This window comes from Ctenopharyngodon idella, chromosome 4 (genome assembly GCF_019924925.1).
Source record: "Ctenopharyngodon idella isolate HZGC_01 chromosome 4, HZGC01, whole genome shotgun sequence".
NCBI classification, from domain to species: domain Eukaryota; kingdom Metazoa; phylum Chordata; class Actinopteri; order Cypriniformes; family Xenocyprididae; genus Ctenopharyngodon; species Ctenopharyngodon idella.
Window position 1 is genome coordinate 237,287 of NC_067223.1, and position 24,699 is coordinate 261,985.

A 24,699-nucleotide genomic window follows, 5' to 3' on the forward strand; every position below is an offset into this window, starting at 1 on the left:
AAATTGATATACATACGACTTTGATTAATGAACAGGCCAAAATACAGTGGGACTCTTATTTTGAAATGCATGTGCTTTCCTTTTGCTGCTCATTCAAGTTCAGATGACGAAGATGAAAAAAACTACGTTGTTACAAGCGTTACAACACATTACAATATTAATAATATAGAGTAAACTTTGTCATAATTGATCAGCATTAGTTCTTAAGCAATCGGTTGACTAATGTGCGCTAATTATTGATTGCGAGCTGCTCTGAAGCACTGCTGCGAGAGCCTGAAGAACGCGCAAGAGCACCATCTTTTGACTTTAAAACATGCAGCGCTCACATTTATTTAATGAAATTAATGTTAATAATCATATTAGGTAGTATACTCTTGTTATAACAGTTAAGGTACTGAAGACTTTTTATGACCTTAAATTTATCTGATGAGCATGAGCAGAGTGGAATAATGAAAGTGATCAGCATGATTGATATTCAAACGGTAAGCATGCGCTGCATTGTGTGTGTATCTGCAGTCTTCAGAGCTGGTTTCCCCTTTTGAATGACGAATATAGACGAATTTATATGAAGAAATAGGCAGTTGTTTCTTTTACACAGGAGCAGAACAGTGTGTTCAAATGCAGCTTTTTTGCACCGACGCAGGCGGCTTTCATCAATGCTAGTTCTTTGGCGTCTGTTTGGTATGTGATATTTTCCCTACCCCTTAATATTTTAAAACTTTCACAAGCAGCATCTCATTTAATTACGTCAACACAACAAATGATGTGATAAGCTACTGCTCACAGTACATGCAAATAAAATGCAAATTTTACAGTCATAACATGTGAATTTGTATGCAAAAATAGCAAAAATATCACTCGCAAATTAATATTTTTAGTCCGTTTTAGGCGCACTTTGGAGCCCTGTATATATATATATATATATATATATATATAACTCATATCACTTAAATCACAACATTTGTCAGTTTGCACCGTCAGACATGAATGTATTGCTCTCAGCAAACACTTGCCTCTCATACACATGCATGTACTGAACATAAGTGCAAATGTGTTACACTCATTTAGATTGACGTACAGACTAACTCAGAAGTCTTTCAACAGACTATTCAAACACACATTAGAAACAGAATAGTGCATCTCACACAACACAAACTCTCTACCAACAGCGCTCGAAATAGCAACATTTTTTCCTTTCAGCGTCTTCCAAATGCGATTGGTGGAGTGATTGAACTGTGTAATTAGCTGTAATTAACAGTCATTAGGGTTGTTAAAGGTCCCCCCGTTAGGACTCAGGCGCAGGTGTGGGATTTCGCCATGTTTTAATGGCTCCAAAACAGCTTTTGTAACCCTTGTCATTATAGTACAGCTACATTCAAATATAATTCAAGTTTGCTGAGGTATGTACTACTATTGCTCATTTAGGGTTCTTACACACAACAAACACCTAACATTAGAGGTGTGGTCACATTAGCAAAATTCAGCAAAGTTTCACAGGCAAGAAAGGCATTGTCTATTTTCAATAGTGTAGCGATATATGAAGCACAACTCACACAGAAGTCATTTTTAAACCAAGAATCTTTCTGTTTCTCAACACGGCGAGTCCATGTGAACCTGTTGCGAAATCTGCGAAAATTCATGTACAATGGTAAACTGCACTTTAAATATTACTACTATTCAATGATTCTACCAACATGTATAATATACCTCAAAATGGTTCGTGGTTTGTAAGGGTGAATACATTCTGACATAATTTTCATTTTTGAGTGAACAATATAATTAATTAATTTACATTTTGACACAAATCACAAATATAATTAATAGTTTAATAATACAATTAGTTAATAATGTTAATTAAAATGATTAATATTAATATAATTAATACATTCGTCCAAACCATCTGTCCTCTGTATGGCTGCAGGGATACGAATTAATATGAATTAAAATAATTAATAATATAAATCACATTGACAAGTCAAGTCATCTTCATTTATATAGCGCTTTTTACAATACAGATTGTTTCAAAGCAGCTTCACAGTGATAATAAGAAAATGAATGGACAGAGATTATTTTGGCTTCACAGCAGCTCTAGGAGAAAGTTATTATCGAGCTAAAGCAAGTTTTTGATTGAATCACTTCTGTTGGAAAAATCGTTAATTATTAACTTAGGGGCTGCTTAAATGACACCTTTTTAACTGAAAACAGAAGACTTTTAATGCGTTCTTGCCGTTCATTTACGTGTTTAGTCTATAGGTATGCGCGTTTGAATGTGTATGTGCGCAGACGCTTAGTCTTTTTTATAAAGTGACATTGCCAAATTACTTGTCTGGCCCACATAATACAGAATTATTAGTCGTTTCCACGGATCCATGCGAACTGGAATAATTTTGATAACGTTTTATGTATACATAGGGAAAGGAAAGGGAAGGAGGCCTTTGCAGGGGATAGTTTAGTTGACACTTCAGGGCTGCATTGTTGTGTCTAGGCGCAGGTCCTTCATCTGGATATGGCCTGGATCTGGCAGACTATGGTAAACCTCGGAACAAACAGAGATACTAATATTAGCGTAGACGCCATTCTTCTTATGATGTAGCAAGTACATCAGGTGTTATGGGAAGTGTTCTCGGTTCTGGCTGACCTAATTTATGCAGCCTAACAATTTACATGATTTGAATTTTAGAAGTAGATAATGTGTTATGTGTATGCCAGGTTAAAGAGATGTGTTTTTAGTCTAGATTTAAACTGACAGAGTGTGTCTGCTTCTCGAACAATGCTAGGAAGACTGTTTCAAAATTGGAACCTGCAGCTGATTTTAATCATATAATTAATAAGTGATTAGATGTCTAGTAAACTGTGAGCAGTAAGCAGCCGTCCGATCAGATCTGAGTTGGCAAGTTCAGTCCGCTGTAGCCATTTTTGTGCAGTATGCATCAGACATATAAACAATATTTTCATCCAGCTCAAAACTGCTAAATGTGGACAACTAAACATTAGCATTATGAATTCATTATGAATTTGTGAAAAGCGCTATACAAATAAAATTAACCTTCAGTAAACAGACTGTGGGCGGCTCATCTCTAGTGAAAAAAATAGTATAATTAAGCACAATTTATTTGTATGTACTTAGTTTAACTAAATGTATTTGTGGCACGTGTATACTTGAAGTATGCTAAATAGGAACAATTTATTTTGTACTAAATGCATTTTAGTTGTCCAAAAGCAGTGCTGTTCAACTAAAGTTGTATTAACCCTCTGGGGTCTGAGGATTTTTGGGGCCCTGGAGAAGTTTTGACATGCCCTGACATTTGTGCTTTTTTCAGTTGTTCATAAACATATTAATGACAAAAGTGTCATTACACTGTATTCAGCACGAACTAGGCTACAATAATATGTGAGGAACATGTATGTACATGTTTGTGTTTTTGAAGGAATAACGTTTATGTGTGGTTATTGAAAAAACAAAAAACTTAAGTCACTGAAATAAGGCCAAAAAAAATATATTAAATCTGTGTTCACAAGACTTCTGGGTATTGGAGGTTGTAGACTAGAGTTTTTGCTTCAAAATGATGTAAAAATTATCCTGCCTACTTGTTCATGTAAAACAATAGAGAGATTTAAATTTTCTAAGACATTTTTTGTCAAGAAACACAGTATGCATGGAGGCGTGAATCTTCATGAATAATGCCGTGATTCACACCTGAGAAGACAAAAGATTTGCATAATGAGCCGCATGATGAGCTCTTTAAGTCAGGTAGGCTGTGAAAAAACCCTCTGTGATCATGCTGATAAGAGGATTAATGTCCACTCTTGACAAAAAAAAACATGATTTTTGTGATCTCATGCATGCACGTATTATTGCACATCATGTGAAGAAAATTTTGTTTAGGCCTATGTTAAATTACAGTACCATTCAAAAGATTGGACACATTTTTTTAAAAGAAGTCTTAAGTCTCTAACCAAATAATGGTTTTCTATTTTAATATACTTTAAAATATAATGTATTTCTGTGATGCAAAGCGTCTGAACATTTCTACCTCTATGGCATTTCATATAGGCTAATATAGGTGTTATATTATATAGCCTAAATGTTAATGTGCAGTTGACAAACTATACATCATTAAAAAAATGAAAGACTCAAACTTCACATTTTGACTCTTTAAATCTTATATTGGCCGTAATTTCTTAATATGCTTAAAAGCACGCACATTTGAAGAAATGTTGATGGATTCTCATTTGTTTATGTCAATTTTCTATACAGAGGAGTAATATTTATTCAATATTTATTGTCATCACTGTGAGTGCTAGATACTGAGTTTTCAATTCATACTTGCAGCCGGAGGGCGCTCTGTGCACCTTTAGACCACAAATACCTCAGTAAAAGAAGAGGCATATCATGGGACATTCCAGGAACTAACAGAGGCTTCCAGAGATCACTATAACATGCAGGTAAACACTTTTCAAGATAATAAATACACAATTGCGACGATGTATACATGTATTGCCTCAGAATTTGCGTCTGAATAGTGCTCGCTCCATGGGCATGGCCGCATTAGCGGATAATGAGCTGAATCACGGGCGTCTGACATGTCTCTTTTCATTTAGATTACATAAACAGAGAATTTTTGTTTTCGATTTGACTTACAAGATTTAAAACCTGACATTTCAACGTTTCTTTAGACATAAGTTTAATTTTTTTGTGATTAGTATTTACTAAGTTACAGTTCATTTTCTGAGAACTATCAGATTGGACTTCGTTCAGAGGGAGACGACAGATCACGCATCATGTTAGTTTTCTTTATTTTACAAAAAGCACAACATTTTGTTTTTACTCTGAGTGTACACAAATAAAAGAAGATATTTCACAGATTAAAATGGTGTATAACTCTTAATTGTATGTGCAACATTGGCGGAGTATTTTGAGTCTCTTTCATACTGATAAGAAAAAAGCACGGTGGTATCGCCGCCGCGACCAGCCGACCCCTGAGTGTTAAATATACTTGTTTGTGCTAAAGTGAAACTATTCCAAGTATACTCAAGTACAATTTAAATATATACTCTTGCATTTAAGTTTTGAAATGCAGAATACACTCAGCATAAACTTTAAATGTATTTTGGTGACATTACAATTGCAATTCAGTTACACTGTAAGAGTGTTGAGCATACATTAATATTATACTGATAAACTGAGGTTATACTATCCTTTTAGTGATTTTAAAACACATTGCAATGGCACTCAACTTGAAGTGTGCTAATGGCATCATTATTGTGTGCTTTTAAAGTAATCATTATAAGTAATGGCCCAGCTAGCAATTTGCCTTTTACTGATATTTTACAGACACCCCCAGTATACCAGCAGCTCACTTACACAGAGAACATCAGTGAGACAATGGGAACAGATATATGTACATTAAATGTAGGAAATACTGGATTCAAACCCGGGTCGCTGCCACACAAGAACACTCGTTTTACCAGTTGCGCCACCACACAGTTATACGTAACGCGAAACGTCTCGGTTACGTATGTAACCCTCGTTCCCTGAAGGAGGGAACGGAGACGTACGTCAGTAGTGACCGACGAATTGGGATATCGCTAGAGAGCCCCATCAGCTTCGAGTGAACTACAACAGGCCAATGGAGTTGGCGTGCGATATTTGCATAATGCGCACCGCCCCCGCCAGGTGGTATAAATAGGGGAGCAGATGCCATCGCACTCTGTTTTCGCTGAGGAGACAATCTAGTCCGCACAACAGCGAGGGTACAGCAACTGTGGCGACGGGACGTACGTCTCCGTTCCCTCCTTCAGGGAATGAGGGTTACATACGTAACCGAGACGTTCCCTTTCAGTCGGTCACGTTCGACGTATGTCAGTAGTGACCGACGAATTGGGATCCCAAATAAAGCGCCACAATATGAACCCCTTCCAGTGCCCAGCGCAAGCTCTAGCCACCCGGAGCACAAGTGGGACGGGGAAGGGGCGAGCTTACGCCGAGAGAGTCTACTGCTGTTCCGACATACCCACTAAGTAAACTAGACTACACTGGGGAAGCGAACCCGTAGGGAACGCTGCGGAGACCACTACCCACCCGTAGGGGAGGAATTTACGTGGAGAGTACACATATAGACTGGCCGTGGGCAGTTCGCATATGGAGTCCCTGGGATGGCTCCACCTGGGTAGGGGGAGACTCATCTGACAGGTGACAGCAGAGCTGGCTCTGCTAGGGAAAGACACAGGCTCGCCGTAGGGAGTTGACCGTGGACAAATACACACATGGGACCACTCACGTGGAGGGGTCACGACATGTGGAACGTCAACGTCGGTTTGGCCTGGCATCAGACACTCCGCAATGTCCGAGCCGAAGGGGGAGGCGGAGGAACTCGACAGGGTTCGCCAAGCGGGGAACTCGACTGGAGTAAAAAGGATGCAGGTATCCGGCCCAGGGGGCGGGAGTGGCATTGCAAGCCGACACTAGAACGGGCTCTTCGTGTCTACCGGCTGGTGGAAGAGAGTACACGGGAAGATACCGGTTCTACACGAAGGCTATAGAATCTAGCGAATGTGTTAGGTGTCGCCCAGCCCGCAGCTCTACAGATATCTGTCAGCGAGGCGCCGTGCGCCAGTGCCCAGGAAGAGGCCACTCCTCTGGTGGAGTGGGCTCTCAACCTGAGCGGGCAAGGCACGCCTTGGGACTCATACGCCAGGGCGATGGCGTCCACTATCCAGTGGGCCACCCTCTGCTTGGAGACAGCCTTTCCGTTCTGCTGGCCTCCGTAACAGACAAAGAGCTGATCTGAGGTCCTGAAGCTTCACGTTCTGTTTACGTACAGGTGCAGAGCGCGGACGGGACAGAGCAAAGCTAGGGCTGGGTCTGCCTCCTCCGAAGGCAGCGCTTGCAGGTTCACTACCTGATCTCGAAAGGGAGTGGTAGGAACCTTGGGCACATATCCAGGCCGGGGTCTCAGGATAACGTGAGAGTCACCGGGCCCGAATTCCAGGCACGATTCGTCAACCGAAAATGCGTGCAGGTCCCCTACCCTCTTGAGCGAGGCCAATGCAACCAGGAGGACGGTCTTTAGGGACAGTACTTTTAACTCGACTGATTGCAAAGGCTCGAAGGGACGACCCTGGAGAGATGTAAGAAGCAGGGTCAGATCCCAAGAGGGTACAGAGGGGGGCCGGGGAGGATACAGTCTCCTCGCCCCCCTCAAGAACCTGACGATCAGATCGTGCTTCCCTAGCGATTTACCATCAACTGCATAGTGATGTGCGGCGATAGCGGCAACATACACCTTGAGGGTGGAGGGAGACAGCCTTCGCTCCAGGCCCTCTTGCAGAAAGGAAAGCACGGTTCTGACCGAACATGATCGGGGGTCCTCTCGCTCTGGTTGAGAGGAACACCATTCGACGAACAGGTTCCACTTCAGCGCATAGAGGTTCCTCGTAGAAGGAGCTCTAGCGGAAGTGATAGTGTCTGCGACCGCTTGCGGGAGATCACTCAGAACCTCCGCATCCCGTCCAGGGACCACACATGGAGTTTCCACAGGTCGGGACACGGGTGCCAGAGGGTGCCCCGTCTCTGAGTCAGGAGGTCCTTCCTCAGAGGAATGGGCCAGGGAGGTGCTGTCGCGAGGAGCGTGAGGTCCGAGAACCATCTATCTGTGCCTCGCCGAAGCGCTGCCAGATCAGCTGGACCACCTGGGGATGGAGTCTCCATTCGCCCGGAAGTGGAGGCTGCCGTAAGAGCTCGTCGGCTGCACAGTTGAGCACGCCTGGGACGTGAATGGCACGAAGCGACCTCAGATGCTTCCGACTCCATAGCAAGAGATGGCGGGCGAGTTGCGACATACGGCGGGAGCGTAGACCACCCTGATGGTTGATGTACGCAACGGCCGCAGTGCTGTCTGAGCGGACCAGTACGTGCTTGTCTGTCAACAGCTCCTGGAAGCGGCCCAGTGCAAGACGTACTGCTAGCAACTCGAGGCAATTGATATGCCAATGCAGCTGGGGCCCCGTCCACAGACCCGATGCTGCATGCCCGTTGTATGTGGCTCCCCACCCCGTGGAGGAGGCATCTGTGTGGACCACAGCATGCCTGGACACTTGTTCGAGGGGAACTCCCGCCCGCAGGAACGAAGGGTCCGACCACTTGGTGAGGGTCCCGGCCACGGAGCCAGTGTTGAAGCGGCCTCATATGAAGCAATCCAAGTGGTGTGACTGCGACTGCGGATGCCATATGCCCCAGGAGCCTCTGAAAGAGTTTCAGTGGGGCCGCTGTCCTGCGCTTGAGCGTACTCAGGCAGGTCAACACTGACTGGACTCCTCGGTGAGGCGCGCAGTCCGGGTGACCGAATCCAGTTCCATACCGAGATAAGAGATCCTCTGCCTGGGGGAGAGTTTGCTCTTGTCCCAGTTGACCCGAAGACCCAACCGACTGAGGTGAGCTAACACCATGTCCCTGTGTTCACACAACTGCTCCCACGAGCTGGCCAGGATGAGCCAGTCGTCGAGGTAGTTGAGGATGCGAACGCCCTGTTCCTTGAGGGGAACAATGGCCGGCTCTGCAACCTTCGTGAAGACACGGGGCGACAGGGCCAGCCCGAAGGGTAGGACTTTGTACTGATATGCCCGACCCTCGAACGCGAACCGTAGGAAGGGTCTGTGATGAGGCAGAACCGAGACATGAAAGTACGCGTCCTTCAGGTCGATCGCTGCAAACCAATCCTGGGGACGGACGCATTCGAAAATGCACTTCTGCGTAAGCATCTTGAACGGCAGCCTGTGAAGGGACCGGTTCAGGACACGCAGATCCAGGATTGGCCGTAGCCCACTGCCCTTCTTTGGTACAATGAAGTAGGGGCTGTAGAACCCTGACTTCATATTGGCTGGAGGGACCGGCTCGATTGCATCCTTCGCCAGGAGGACAGCAATCTCTGCCCGGAGAACAGGTGCATTGTCCAGGGACACCTGAGTGTAGTGGACACCCCTGAAGACCGGGGGACGCCGGGCGAACTGAATCGCATAGCCGAGTCTGATAGTGCAAATGAGCCAGCGGGACGGGCTGGGGAGCGCTATCCAGGCTTCCAGACACCGAGCCAGCGGGACCAAAGGCACCACAGACGCACCGGGGGTGGGGCAGCGAAGCAGAGTGCTGGAACCCGACTCGGACGGCGCAGCGGGCCGAAGTGGGGTCAGACTCTGCGAGGTGACAGTGTGAATGGGAGACGGCTGGGGGGCGGAATCGACCATCACACTGGGACCTGCTGGCGAAGTGAGAGTGGGCTGCGAGTGGCAAGGCGGGGCCTCGCGCACTGACAGCCGCAGTCTCTTGTGACCTGGAGGATTGGGAAACTGCTCTTTTTGTGATGAAGTGGGTACCGCTGGACTCCGGAGAGCCAGCGGCGGGACAGACAAATTCACAAATTCCCCCCGGGGAATTTGTGAACTATCCACAAAAGCTATGAACTATCCACAAAAGCTGCTTCAGCGTGCTGAACGCCCAGGCACGTGATGCAGCGATTGTGGCCGTCAGCGGGGACCAATGAACGACCGCATCCAGTAACGCACAGACGAAATTACATCTTGAAAAAGACGCAGGGTGCGTCTGAGAAGCTCTTTTAGGAGGGGAAAATTCAGCTCTCTTGTGCTGAAGCACACAGGGAGTGTCACAATGTGTTCGGGTACACCACTCCCCGAACACAATGGAGGAACCGGCCCAAATCGCAACAGACAACAGCTGGGAATTTGGAAATTCTATGCTGTAAAAACAGCAGTTGAGAGCTTAAGCTCAGGCTCCTCGGGAAGCTCGCGACCTCGCTGAAGTGCCGTCACACTAACACAAGAAGTAATTTTCCTTTCTTCCTTGGCTTGAAGAATTCACTCTAGAAGTCTGAAAGCTGGAACACAACTAGATGGCTCCGAAGCGAAAGACAGAATGCGATGGCATCTGCTCCCCTATTTATACCACCTGGCGGGGGCGGTGCGCATTATGCAAATATCGCATGCCAACTCCATTGGCCTGTTGTAGTTCACTCGAAGCTGATAGGGCTCTCTAGCGATATCCCAATTCGTCGGTTGCTACTGACGTACGTCGAACGTAAAAAAGGGAACTGGGGTTACTTTGTGTTTTTTTTTATACTGTTACGAGTATTACTCGTAACAGTATAAAAAAAGTCTTTAAATCCATATAAAGTGCTGTCATTGATGGAAAAATGACAGCACTTTATATGGATTTAACTCCCTCGGGTCGGCGGTCACGCCGGCGATACCACCTCGGTTTTTTTCTTACCAGTGTGAAAGAGACTCAAAATACTCCGTCAATGTTGCACATATAATTAAGAGTTATACACCATTAAAATTTGTGGAATATCTTCTTTTATTTGTGTACACTCAGAGTAAAAACAAAATGATGTGCTTTTTGCAAAATAAAGAAAACTAACATGATGCGTGATCTCTCGTCTCCCTCTGAACGAAGTTTAATCTGATAGTTCTCAGAAAATGAACTGTAACTTAGTGAATACTAATGACACAAAAATGAGACTTATGTCTAAAAAAACGTTGAAATGTCAAGTTTTAAATCATGTAAGTCAAATCGAAAACAAATATTCTGTGTTTATGTAATCTGTATGAAAAGAGACACATGTCAGAAGCCCGTGATTCAGCTCATTATCCGCTAATGCGGCCACGCCCACGGAGCGAGCGCTATTTAGACGCAAATTCTGAGGCAATACATGTATATATCATCTCAATCGTGCATTTATTGTCTTGAAAAGTGTTTATCTGGATGTTAAAGCCATGGTTAGCGATCTCTGGAAGACATGCCGTTAGTTCCTGAATGTCCTGTTCTTCTTTAGAGTAATTTGTAGCCTAAAGGTGTACAGAGCGCCCTCCGGCTGCAAGTATGAATTGAAAACACAGTATCCAGCGTTCATAGTGATGACAATAAATATTGAATAAATATTACTTCTCTGTATAGAAAATTGACATAAACATATGAGAATCCATCAATATTTCTCCAAATGTGCATGCTTTGAAGCTATGTGAAATGCCATAGAGGTAACATGAATGTTCAGACGCTTTGCATCACAGCAATACATTATATTTTAAAGTATATAATAGAATACCATTATTTTAAATTGTAATAATATTTCACAGTATTGCTGTTTTTTCTGTATGTTTGATATACACCATGATGAGCTTGAGACATGATCACAGAGGGTTTTTTCACAGCCTACCTGACTGAAAGGCCTCATTAATATGCAGCTCATTAGATGTCTTTATGCGATTCTTTTGTCTTCTCAGGTGTAAATCACCCATTATTCATGATGATTCACGCCTCCACGCATACTGTGTTTCTTGACAAAAAGTGTCTTACAAAAACTAAATCAATATATTGTTATAAATGAACGAGTATGAAGGATAATTTTTACATCATTTTGAAGCAAAAACTCTAGTCTACAACCTCCAATACCCAGAAGTCTTGTGAACACAGATTTAAAATATATTTTTTGGCTTTATTTCAGTGACTTAAGTTTTTTGTTTTTTCAATAACCACGCATAAACGTTATTCCTTCAAAAACACAAACATGTACATACATGTTCCACACATATTATGGTAGCCTAGTTTGTGCTGAATACAGTGTAATGACACTTTTTCCATTAATATGTTTATGAACAACTGAAAAAAGCACAAATGTCAGGGCATGTCAAAACTTCTCCAGGGCCCCGAAAATCCTCAGACCCCAGAGGGTTAAAGACTGTGAATCGCTGAGAAAAGTCTCTATATAGGCGCAGTAAGCGTCGCATGAAAATAAACGTGAACTGGCATATAGAACACTAAAGTGCGTTAAACTTGAAGCTGTTAAAGAAATAAAGCCAGCAGATACAACATTAAATATCATCTTTGTTTCCCTTTTACGTGACATAATCTGTCATTAATGCTGCAGGACGCAGTTGCATAAACCGGCATAACATTAGTTTTATTCTTGTGCACGCACTAAAACACAGACAGTTCCGTTTGTTGGTGAAAGAATGTGAACGTGCAGAACTGCTTGTGTTTCAGTGCGTGTGGATGGAATAAAACCATCCGTAACATTCCTCTGCCCATTGTCTCTGCACGTTTCATCTCTCAATGTACTGCACAACTGCTCCTGATGTAAAACGCAATGAAATTATTTGGCGGTTTGACGTCTCGCATTACGTTGTTACATTTCATGCAGTTAACGTTTATGAATTTATTTGACATTTTAAATTTTTGTGTAATTTTTGAGGACTGATCAGGATCATTTTAATAATTTATTTAAAAATTCATAATATTTTGACAGTCCACATTTCAAAGTGCATTAAAGTAGCCTAACATTAATGGGAAAAGTGTATTAGTACAGTATGCGCATTGGAGTGTAGGCTATTTAGAATATACTAGTCTCAGTCTCAGACGTCACACCCACAGATCGTTGGCTGAATGTCTGATGCATATGGGCTCACTTAACTGGAAATACTTCAGGATTTTCGAAATCGTCATCTGGTTGGTTGAATTCTACAGGATGTCCGGGAGACGTTCGTGTCGCATTCTTTAATAGTCCGCCTAGAAACAAATGCCGTGACGCAAAACTCCCTTGGAAGAAGAAAGCCGTCGTGTTTACAACTGTGACAACGAGTGTTTTCCAGTATAAACTAAACGAGGGATTTTTAAAAGTATGTAAAGTTTACGGCTCCATTTTTGCAGTAAACTTGCACAATGTTCTTAAATGAATAATTTATTAGATATACGCCGGTCTGTTATAGGGTCTGTCTGTTAGAAATTTAGAAATTTTTATATAAAAATGTTTAGTAAAAATATGTAACAAATAAACTTTTGTGCTGTAGGCAGAAGTTGTGTTTGGAAATACTGCCCTTACAGCCCCTGTTAGCAGAAACAAACTAGATGTTTCAATTCATACTTCACATTTTCTTTGGTTTGCACAAAAAAGTCTCATCTAAAAAATTACATAGCATCATCTTAAAATAATTTCATCATTCTCAGATTTGAAATATATGATGAGACTTCTGTCTTTAGCTGCAATGAGTTTCTAGACTCTAAAGGTTTCCTTCTGAGAAATGTGCCAAATCTGCAACACATTCCCAATAGTGTGCACTCTAGGGAGTTCAGTTGTTTAACAAAAGTACAGCAAAACCGATTGTTGATTAATTCCATTTCATGGGGCGTGAAAGTAAGGTGAGGAGAGATTGACTTATCAAACATATACAAAAACCGCCCCCTTCACTGAACAAACATACTGTAGCCTATAGCCTATGTTAAAATCATATTATTACAATACTTCAGACACTTTTAACGGGCGATGGAACAAACAAGTATCTATACACAGAATGTCATATTGTCTCTTGTGCCATAGTCTTAGGTGAGAACTCATACAGCAGCCTTGTTTACTTTAATGATATGAAAACATACGAACAATGCCCACAGATAAACATTAATATGGCCTTCATACATCTACAGGATCATAAGATGAGTTGCCTCATTCATCCATTACTGAGGCTAGTTGTTGGGCTGAGTGAGCATGGACATGTCATTGGGTCTATGAAGTGGGCATCCTCTTGCATTTGTAAAAGGTATACTACTTTACAACTTTAATATGTAGTGTACTAAGTTTGTGCTTGATGAAAGTATGAAATAACTACATTTACAGTGCATTTTCAGTTAGAACATAGACATGTCATTGTATTTTTAGTATATCATGAAATAAATGTTTCACTAGGGATGGGTGAGATATCTGAGGAGAAGACTAAAGTAACGGTTTACAAAATGTTCTCTAAATGGGCAGGTTTTTGTTTTCTTTTGTCATTTTCTGTCCTTTTTAGTCTCTCTGATTTCTACACCTGTCTGGTTTCAACAGGTGGACATTTGTGTTTTATTAGTTGCAAATACAACCAATGCTACAAGTACTCCAAACAGCAGGGATGTACAAACCTCATATCACCTTGTTCTTCATTTTCTTGATCAACAGCAGTGGTCTGTCTTTAGCTGGATGTAATGAGCATGCTGGCATGAGGCTTTGCTTAGCTAATGGAGCAACAGTGCAGGGACCCCCAGACGCAGCGAGACGCTGAACTCCCACTGACAATCTAATAAGCCTGCTTTGATAATCGAGCCACAGAGGAAATGTATGTGAGGCAGGCCTTTACCTCCCTGAGAGCTGAGGTACAATAATGTAGACTCAGATCAGAACCTAAATGGACTTTCAGTCAGGAAGAAAAATGACTGACCTGAGCTGACTGATCTCAGCTCAGGTGCTGAATGACAATACAACCTCGATGGGAAGGATACAGGAAGCTCAAAGGTTTGTTTGTGCAGATGAGGTGGACTAAAGACTTTAATGAGCAATGTCAGACTAAAGAGCAGCAATAGCAAACAGCAGCTTATTAGTCGATATGAACTTTATACCCTCAATTAAACACCAAAAATTCTTACAATGTCAAGTTTGCTTAGTTAGAATCCCCTGATGATTTCCCAGCATTTTTTTCATCATATAAATTCTGCATAGGAACATTTGTACTGTACTCTGACTTATTTACACTGTTAAAGAGCCAAAATTTCAAAACACGAGTTGGACCTATGACGGAGTATTTCTGTGCCAAATCCACTACTTCTGGTTTCGGTACAGGATTCTGAGAGTTTTTTTGAGTGTGTCCTGTATGACGTCAAAAGAGAGTGGAATTCCTTGTATAGGCACTTCTCCCTGATAAGCGTGCGCACACACACCACCCAGAGCAAGAGTACGCCCATCAACACGTTTCGTTAGGGATACGGAAGCCGAGAGATTTTTCAACAATGGCTGTGTCCCAATTCAGGGGCTGCACCCTTTGAAGGCTGCATACATCATCGAGGCGGTCTCATTTAAGAAAAATAACCGTTAGATTGCAATGTAAGAAAGAAATTACAGTATTTTACACCTCACAATGAATATCAGTCAATTTTATTACGGTTACTTTTCTTAACCCTTTTGCACGTAAGTTTAAAATATTCTGGCTGAGCCCCCAGCGTGAGTTTTTCCAAGGCGACCGTTATTTAGAACGTATCACATTATTGTTTCCATGGTGACGCATCATTGCTTGTCACATAACACACCACAGCCCTGTATGACTGATGGTCTGCTTTTATTTCATTTTTCCTTTTTAATCAAAATGTTCACAACTTTGTTAACTATAGCATGAAACATCTGATATTCCGATTGTCAAATATGAGCAAGTGGATGTGTTTTGCTGTTTAAACACCTTTATAGCGATCACGTTAGTTGAGATACATGCGCGATGGGCGCCGCCATGTTAGTTTGCGCCGCACAGAGAATCGGATCTGTTGGATTTACAACACGTGAATTCATCCACTTCTCCCGAAATACATGAAAGTGAGTTGGTGAACTGGGGAAGAATAGAGTAAACTTTAAAGTTACTTACACAATATGAATAAAACATGTCGTCTAATTATAATGAAAAGGAATGCGCTTCTATAGACATCAGTGTGTATTTTACAAACTCTAAATGTATTGTTTTGCTAGTACTTATGTGTATTTAAATATCTGAAACCTAAAATAAACATTATGTGGTTGAAAACACTGCATATTTGTGATATGAAAAGCGCTGCGCGTGTCCGGCTCTGGTTTAGCGCCAGCTAAAGCGCGCACGCACATTTGAATTTGGCAGTTGATCACGTCATGCGCTGAACGTTCTAATCACACCGGTGTGATCGTACGCGTCAAAGGGTTAAGTAAGACATCATTGATGAAGTATGCAGCCTTCAAATGCGACTTCCGGAGGACGCAGCCTCCGAAATGAGACGCAGCTCCTGTAAACAAAGGAGTGTGCTTTTGGTTGTGAGGGAAAGATTACTTTTTCAGCTTCCCAAAGAACCCAGCGTTAAGGGAACAGAGGATGAAGTTGTTTTTCCGGGGCAGCAACGGAGTTGTGCATGTATGTTTGTTTGTTCCCGGGAATTCGGTGATGAATATTTTGTAAACAAGTCCCAGTTCGGCGCTAAATTTGCAGATCAGGGGCGGTGAGTAAAGCTGGCAATTTTGTTGGCAATCGGCGTGCAAGTGCATATAATGTAAACAACATGAACGTTTTTGTTTCCTTTTTATTTATAAAGATGTCGCAGCTAGCATGTGATCTCTACGCAGAAGATGCACGTGTTCGTGACTCTTTAGCTCTGCCCACAGCACTGACGGCAGACACACCTCCAGGATCTCTGCTTTTTTCGTAAAGACTCGGTTTAGCGTATCTATCTTTTATAAATATGACGAAACTAAAGACTTTTCGGAGATATGAAGGATGCATTGTTACTCTATATGTACTCAAGATTAACATGAGATTGGCAGAAACTGTGTGTGATATCCCCCCTTTAAGCTTAAACAACACATTTAATGAGCAAGGAAAGAAAACTGGCTAAGAAACATTTACAAGATAAATCTTTCAACAGTTCTCGAACAATAGATTTGAAAATACTCCATGACACCAGATTTTGTAACTTATAATACAAGGAAGTTCGAAACTTAAAGGCTTGTTTCGATAATTCAGTTTCTGTCCACATACTGTAATTCACATCCCTTCATACAGGGGGTGCAAAGTTTAATATTAATTGTCAGTTTATATAATAATTATATGAATATATTATATGAATTATACAATTATAAAATATAATAAATAATAATTAGCAGCAAAACAGGCAATTTTGTCTCTAAAATTTGTATCAATATAAACTGCTTTAGTTTTGATACATGAGGATGGGATTCTATCACAGAATGCAAAGATGTAGGCTTTGAGAATGGAGGAAATAAACCAAAAAGAGCGGCTCTTACCCAAGATTTTTCTCCATGCGACTACCCTGTGAACCCACCACCTCTCCCAATGAACAGAAGGCCTGGCCAAGGAAATCCTGCAAAGAGAGAGAAAATAAAGGGGACTGGGTGGTATTTTTTTAACAGTATAACAATATGAAAGGTCAGTATTTCATGTTGTCTATTTTTAGTATTATGAGGTTTCTTCGGCTTTATCTGTAATCACTGGGCCAGAGCAAAGATAAGATTTATTAGTTTGATCATTTTGAACATAACTATGTCCACGTACACACTGAGATTTCAGGAGTGACAACCACATTTATGAAGTGAATCCCCTAAATTATCATTCTGTATTTACAGGACACGACTCACTCCAGAAAATGTTATGATTGACAGTGGCATCCACAGCAGCGTTCTGACGTTTGGTATCCACTACCAAATTAATATTACAGCGACCAAAGACTTATGTTCTACAGTTTAATTAAGCCACCATTGACAGAGGCGTCGTGTTTTGTTTATGTTTGTAAGGCTGCTTCATAGAGTGTGCTCTTGCCGTATTGCCATGTCCACCTATAATAAGTGTTTTTGGGCTTGATTTGGCTTGGCTCATAAAGCATTCAACCTTATGGAGTTATTAAAGTCGGAAGGTGTGGGTTGCAATATTTTGGTCTTATTTGAAATATAAAGCATTTGGATTTTTTTAGGTTTATTATGGGCTTGTTCTTGTTCGCTGTTTTTTTTTTCTTTCTTTTTTTAGCAAGCTTTGGCAACACAAATGAGTCAAGGCTAGCTTTTTTCCATATGATTTCTCAAATGGAAGATAGACACATCCCATACACACTGCATAGAATTTTTGTAAATGCCATTGTCATTAACTGCATTTTCATTTGGTTGTAGAATGCAGTTGTCACTCCCGTAAATGACTAAACTATGTTTGTTCAGAACAGGATTAAGCACTAAGCACTGACAACCAAATTTAACTGCAGTGTGTACATGGCCTATGTTATTACTATATATAAAATTGTGTACACCAAAACACCACAGCCCTGTGTGCTTGTTGAGCATTTAATTTCAAAATCATAGGCATTTAAAGAGAGTTGGCCCTAACAGCTTTCTCCCTTCTGGGAAGGCTTTCCACTAGATGTTGGGACGTGACTGTGGGTATTTTCTCCCATTCAAACACAAAAGCGCTTTTGTTGGATGATGGAGTCTGGCTCTCATCCCTAAGGGGTTGTGTGGAGTTACAGTTTGGGATTGGCATAGGCCAGTTTAGTTTACAGTAGATTTTTTTTTATATATACCTAACTTTGCCCAGAAGGACATTGCCATGCTGGAGCAACAAATATCTCTCCCAGACAGCTGCCATAAGCAAATAATTCTCTAGAAGGTTACTGTATGGTGTAGAAAGATTTATCTTAAGATTTATTTTAAATAGAATTAAGGTGCCTTCCTAAACCCCAGTTGAAAAGTATACTGGATACTCTTTAACATAATGAAAGGGAATGATGACTAGGGCTGTCAAGCTTCAAAAAAAGACTATGAAAGCCAATAATATAATCAAAAACAACTATTTCAAGGACTGAAACTGTTCACACATCATGTTCTCACTGATAAATGATCTGAAGTGAAGCACAATATATGGCTTAAAAAAACCATTAGAATTCAAATGATTTTCTTGGCAGAGCTGTGAAATTTCTGCCCCACTGACCTTCGCAACAGCAGTTTACTAAAGGGTAGGTGATACTCTTTGTGCATATGCTGTCCGCATGCTGAACATGACAGATTTTTGTTTACTATATTTTGTATTAATAAAAATGTGCATCAGTGGATGGAGAGAGAATGATAACGATCCAGGAGAAAACTAAAATAAGACATCAAGAGAATATGAATAAGGCCAATTGCTTCGCCATAGCAAGTGTGTTTGTATTTATATTTAAAGACATAATTTCAGTGTAATACTAGTGGCCAACAGATAGGGAACTTTTTTTTTCAGAAAAGAATAAAAAAACAGCTGAGAAACATAGAACAACTGAGGGATATACTGTACAGGTTCTACACATGCATATGCATTTTAAATTAAATTATGTTAAATTTTGCGCATCAAATATCCTGTGTTAAACTGACTGAAAAGTTGTGTATAGCGAGAAGAGAATGGGGCCTATCACTAAACCCAGAGGTACCCCAGAGATTATTTCATGTAATTCTGAGTCTTTGAAGCACCTGCCCATGACTCAATCTAGGGAAGTGCACCACTTTATTAACAACAGGTTTAGCAAGATGATTTACTTAAAAAATAATTAGACAAAATTAACTGATTATTGGTTAATCCTAATCTCAATGGTGTGAACATGTACTGAACATGTACTTGCAGCCACTGTATGCTTTGCACTATATTTTGACTGTCACTAATTTAGACACAAGTCTTTTCTTTCTGAGTTCATCCTCAGTTATTTATGAAATGCTACATTTTCACTGACACAGAGTCTTACCACTTCTCTAATTACTGCTGGCTACTCAACTCGCAATTTGTATTCATGAAGATGAATACAAATAATCTATCTTTATTGTCTATAAACTTTATAAAGACGACCTCCTCTTCCTCTTTCCCTCTCCATCCATCTCTCACTGTTTCTTTTCCTGTATGTGTGGTTTTCTCTCTGCTGCCGCTTCTCTTAATTTTCACCTGACGATGGAGCGTATGTCGCTCTTCGCATGTCAACACATCCTGTAATGGTTTTATGCAGTATCAATTTCCCTTTGGGAGTGGACAAGCTGTGTTTGCATTTACAATTCAGGGTGGAAGAGGGTGATATTGATTTCTGGGCGGATGAGGGAGGGAGTAAAGCACCAGGATGTCTGATTTGGGAGATAATTTGGAGGTGGTAATTTTCAGGGATGAAACCTGTTTGTACACTGGAGTCACTGAGGGTGTTTTCAATTACTCTTGTGCATGATGTGTGGAGAGATCAGTTTATCTGTCTCTTTACAGCCAGTGTGTCCACATGATCACAGCAGGAAACAATAGCAGTACAGATGCTTGGGAGCTCCCCCTAGGATACAGCAGGTTTCCAGAGAAATGTGCGGCTGGTTTAGATCAGTGGTGTTGTTGAGCGGCTGGATTGGTAAATGTTGTGAAGTGTTTCATTAAGCAGTTCCACTTTGCCTCATTGATGGACGCCCACAGTCTCCTGCACTACAAATGCTGAATTAACCAGCAATAAATGACCCCATACTATTGTTAGTTTGCCTTGTAAATGCCATGGAATTAAAAATAAAGGTTCCAATTAGAACCAAAATAGTTTTGCAGCCTGATGTCATAGGTTTACCTTTGAAAATTCCATAAAGAAAATTAAATTCTTTAGATTTCTAGAAAGCTACCAATATAATGGCACTTAAATAAGTTTACCCTTACCATAGCTGGATAGACGTGTATGGATTGACTGATTGATTGATCAACAACTGATGCTTGACAAAGGGGATAGAGGGATGGATGGATGGAAGGATGCACTGACTAACTGATTAATTGACAGTTCATAGGCGGGAGTATTAGCTGATTGATGCCAGATGGAGGGTAGGACGTTGAAGTTTTTGGGTTGACTGATTGGATGATTGATTGAAGCACAAAAGAAATAAAGGCATAGAACGATTATGGCCACGTCCAATGATGAGCACAGATGGGACCACAGCAGTGAATTTGCATCTTTTACTCTAAACCATCATCACTGTGTGAGATGACACCTCAGGGACCCGCTTGAGCACCAAAACACAGCTTCAATCATGACATTCTCTCTGTGAGAGCTTTTCTAATCACATGTCTCTATTAGCCCACATTTGCCTCTTTATTCTCATATAAATAGACCTGCTGATTACAAGCACTATAAGACTGTTTTCCTATGGGAGTGTGTATGATGGCATACTAAACTTTATAATGGCCATGAGGAGATCCGCACAGTAAGTGTGTACAGAGTCTGAGAGGAAACATGGAGCAGTTTCTGAGACTTACATGTTTTGAGAGGTTAGAGCTCTTGGAGTCAACATCATACCTGAAAAACAAAAAAAAAGGACATATTGAGAAAGGGCACTCAACCAGAATAACTAGTTTTTATTTGCTTTGTCATTAATTCTGTATTTGTTGTTTGTGTCATATCAAATTAACAATGGACCCAGAATGCACTGATACATTTGTTTTAGCTGTAGTTCTTTGAACCAACTCATTCCACACATTCAAGCATATAACCAAAATAATCTTTTGACTTTGCCCACCATATTGGATGAATTTTTGCACTGAACTAACCACAATGCATTCTGGGACTGCTGCCTACTTTTTGAAAATTATGTCTGTGTAGGCAGCTCACAATATTTTTATGCAAAGGACTGCAATGTCACATGGCAACTGCTTTGGAATGATTTGGTCTGATATTTATGCATGATTTACCTTTAAAAAAAAAAGAGAGTTTTAATATCTTTGTCATAACTGGGGCAGCAAATCTAGCTGTGTGTTGAAAGGATAGTTCACCCAACTCACCCATATCATAAAAGATATCCACAAGGCTCCAGGGGGTTAAAGGTGCTGTATGCGATTTCTCAAATTCGTTGTTGAACACTGTTGATATTTTAAATCAACCCAAACAAACCCACCCCTCTCTTCATTGCTCTGCCTCCAAAACTCATACTAACCACCCTGCTCCGAGTCAGTCAGCCGATCACTGCTGGCATGCGAGGCGAAAGCACCACCAATGACGCTAAACACCTAATTCTCTAACGATCGTCAGTGTGCAGTAGTTCAACAGCAAAACTCTCACTATCTGGCCACCGTTACACATGCAATGCGAGAGTGGATGTCTGTTTATCACAGCTGACTTGCAACAAAATGCTTCATGAAAAATAAAGTGCAGATGATGAACGAGTGACAAGGAAGCACAAAAAATGAACATACATACACAAAAGTAAATACAAACAAGAGTTTGTTGTTAATCGCCAACAGAACAGCAGCTCCAGACAATCCAAACCCAGTGTTATTTACAAAGCAGCCTCTGTGTCTATTTTCAGGCCTTCCCGCTTAGCTCTCTCCAGTGCTGGAAAGCTTTTCTAATATAAACGTTGGTCCTAAAGCGCTTGCCCAGTCATAAACCTTCATTGCAGTGATATTCTTTTGAGCTCTTTTATATTGTATCCCATCTCTCGTTCTGCAGTTTTTTTTCCCCCTATTTTCATTGGTTACACGTTTGTTGTTGGTATCGGCCCAACTAACTTCCAAACAGTGTATCTGAAATAATACTGAGTCCACCTTTAATAAAGGCATTCTGAACCAAAGCGATGGGTTTTTGTAAGAAAATTATCCACATTTAAATCTTTATAAACTAAGTAGCTTCCAGCAGACAGTCCACGTAAATTGACTTACGCCAAAAGAGTAACCTTTGACCTGATGCATGACGTACGCAGAAGCGCAGAGGACAGAGCAAAACATAACACAGGTCACATATTAGAAGTCTAAAACTAGAATTTTTAAAGAGAAATGTCAAAAGATTTCGATATAAGAGAGGAGGAGCTTGAGTTTGTTACCCAGCCCTATTTGTTTGAACCGAGAGCAGCATCTAAGCTTATGCTACTCCTACATCCTACGTCATACATCACGTCAGATGTTACTCTTTTGGCGCAAGTCAACTTGTGCAGGCCATCTGCCGGAAGCTAGTTATTTTAGGTTATAAGTTTTAAATATGGATATTTTTCTTACAAACCCATCACTTCGCTTCAGAAGGCCTTTATTAACCCCCTGGAGTCGTATGGATTACTTTTATGATGGATAGATGCACTTTTTTGGATTTTTTGGAAATCAGGAGTGTTATTCACTACCATATAAAGCTTGGAAGAGCAAGGATATGTTTTAATATAACTCCGATTGTGTTTGTCTAAAAGAAACTTTTTTAAAAGGGGGACAGATTCGATGTTATGGACACATCTGGGGGCTGGTTCCTTTTCCATTATATACAGTGGGTACGGAAAGTATTCAGACCCCCTTAAATTTTTCACTCTTTGTTATATTGCAGCCATTTGCTAAAATCATTTAAGTTCATTTTTTTCCTCATTAATGTACACACAGCACCCCATATTGACAGAAAAACACAGAATTGTTGACATTTTTGCAGATTTATTAAAAAAGAAAAACTGAAATATCACATGGTCCTAAGTATTCAGACCCTTTGCTCAGTATTTAGTAGAAGCACCCTTTTGATCTAATACAGCCATGAGTCTTTTTGGGAAAGATGCAACAAGTTTTTCACACCTGGATTTGGGGATCCTCTGCCATTCCTCCTTGCAGATCCTCTCCAGTTCTGTCAGGTTGGATGGTAAACGTTGGTGGACAGCCATTTTTAGGTCTTTCCAGAGATGCATAATTGGGTTTAAGTCAGGGCTCTGGCTAGGCCATTCAAGAACAGTCATGGAGTTGTTGTGAAGCCACTCCTTCGTTATTTTAGCTGTGTGCTTAGGGTCATTGTCTTGTTGGAAGGTAAACCTTCGGCCCAGTCTGAGGTCCTGAGCACTCTGGAGAAGGTTTTCGTTCAGGATATCCCTGTACTTGGCCGCATTCATCTTTCCCTCGATTGCAACCAGTCGTCCTGTCCCTGCAGCTGAAAAACACCCCCACAGCATGATGCTGCCACCACGCTTCACTGTTGGGACTGTATTGGACAGGTGATGAGCAGTGCCTGGTTTTCTCCACACATACCACTTAGAATTAAGGCCAAAAAGTTCTATCTTGGTCTCATCAGACCAGAGAATCTTATTTCTCACCATCTTTAGCAAACTCCATGCGGGCTTTCATGTGTCTTGCACTGAGGAGAGGCTTCCGTCGGGCCACTCTGCCATAAAGCCCCGACTGGTGGAGGGCTGCAGTGATGGTTGACTTTCTACAACTTTCTCCCATCTCCCGACTGCATCTCTGGAGCTCAGCCACAGTGATCTTTGGGTTCTTCTTTACCTCTCTCACCAAGGCTTCTCCCCCGATAGCTCAGTTTGGCCGGACGGCCAGCTCTAGGAAGGGTTCTAGTCATCCCAAACGTCTTCCATTTAAGGATTATGGAGGCTACTGTGCTCTTAGGAACCTTAAGTGCAGCAGAAATTTTTTTGTAACCTTGACCAGATCTGTGCCTTGCCACAATTCTGTCTCTGAGCTCTTCAGGCAGTTCCTTTGACCTCATGATTCTCATTTGCTCTGACATGCACTGTGAGCTGTAAGGTCTTATATAGACAGGTGTGTGGCTTTCCTAATCAAGTCCAATCAGTATAATCAAACACAGCTGGACTCAAATGAAGGTGTAGAACCATCTCAAGGATGATCAGAAGAAATGGACAGCACTAATATATGAGTGTCACAGCAAAGGGTCTGAATACTTAGGACCATGTGATATTTCAGTTTTTCTTTTTTAATAAATCTGCAAAAATGTCAACAATTCTGTGTTTTTCTGTCAATATGGGGTGCTGTGTGTACATTAATGAGGAAAAAAATGAACTTAAATGATTTTAGCAAATGGCTGCAATATAACAAAGAGTGAAAAATTTAATGAGGTCTGAATACTTTCCGTACCCACTGTATATATATATATATATATATATATATATATATATATATATATATAGTTTCGTTTTTTGAAAACAAGTAGCTTGAGATAGGACATATATGTAAATTTAATACACAAACAATATCTGCAAAACTTTTAACAACCTTGTTTTTAAAGGGTGAAATTTAAATATTATTACTGAGTTAGAACTCTATTCTTATTTAAATTAAAAAGTACTCTAATTAGATCAACGCAGGTAAAACCACAAATGGCACCTCACTACATGGTAAAAAGTAAAAATATTGTTTCTATATCTA

At 41.0% G+C, this 24,699-nt stretch overlaps 1 protein-coding gene across 3 annotated transcripts in view; it reads right to left on the reverse strand.

The window, feature by feature from the left end:
* Nucleotides 1–24,699, reverse strand: part of LOC127511505 (copine-8) — a 174,512-nt gene that overhangs the window by 84,883 nt on the left and 64,930 nt on the right. For all 3 annotated transcript variants that reach the window (XM_051892342.1, XM_051892341.1, XM_051892343.1), the window contains 2 exons: nucleotides 20,827–20,866; nucleotides 16,845–16,921 (listed from right to left, as the gene is read on the reverse strand). In XM_051892342.1, coding sequence (XP_051748302.1) covers nucleotides 16,845–16,921; nucleotides 20,827–20,866 — 117 coding nt within the window. The remainder of the gene's footprint in view (nucleotides 1–16,844; nucleotides 16,922–20,826; nucleotides 20,867–24,699) is intronic.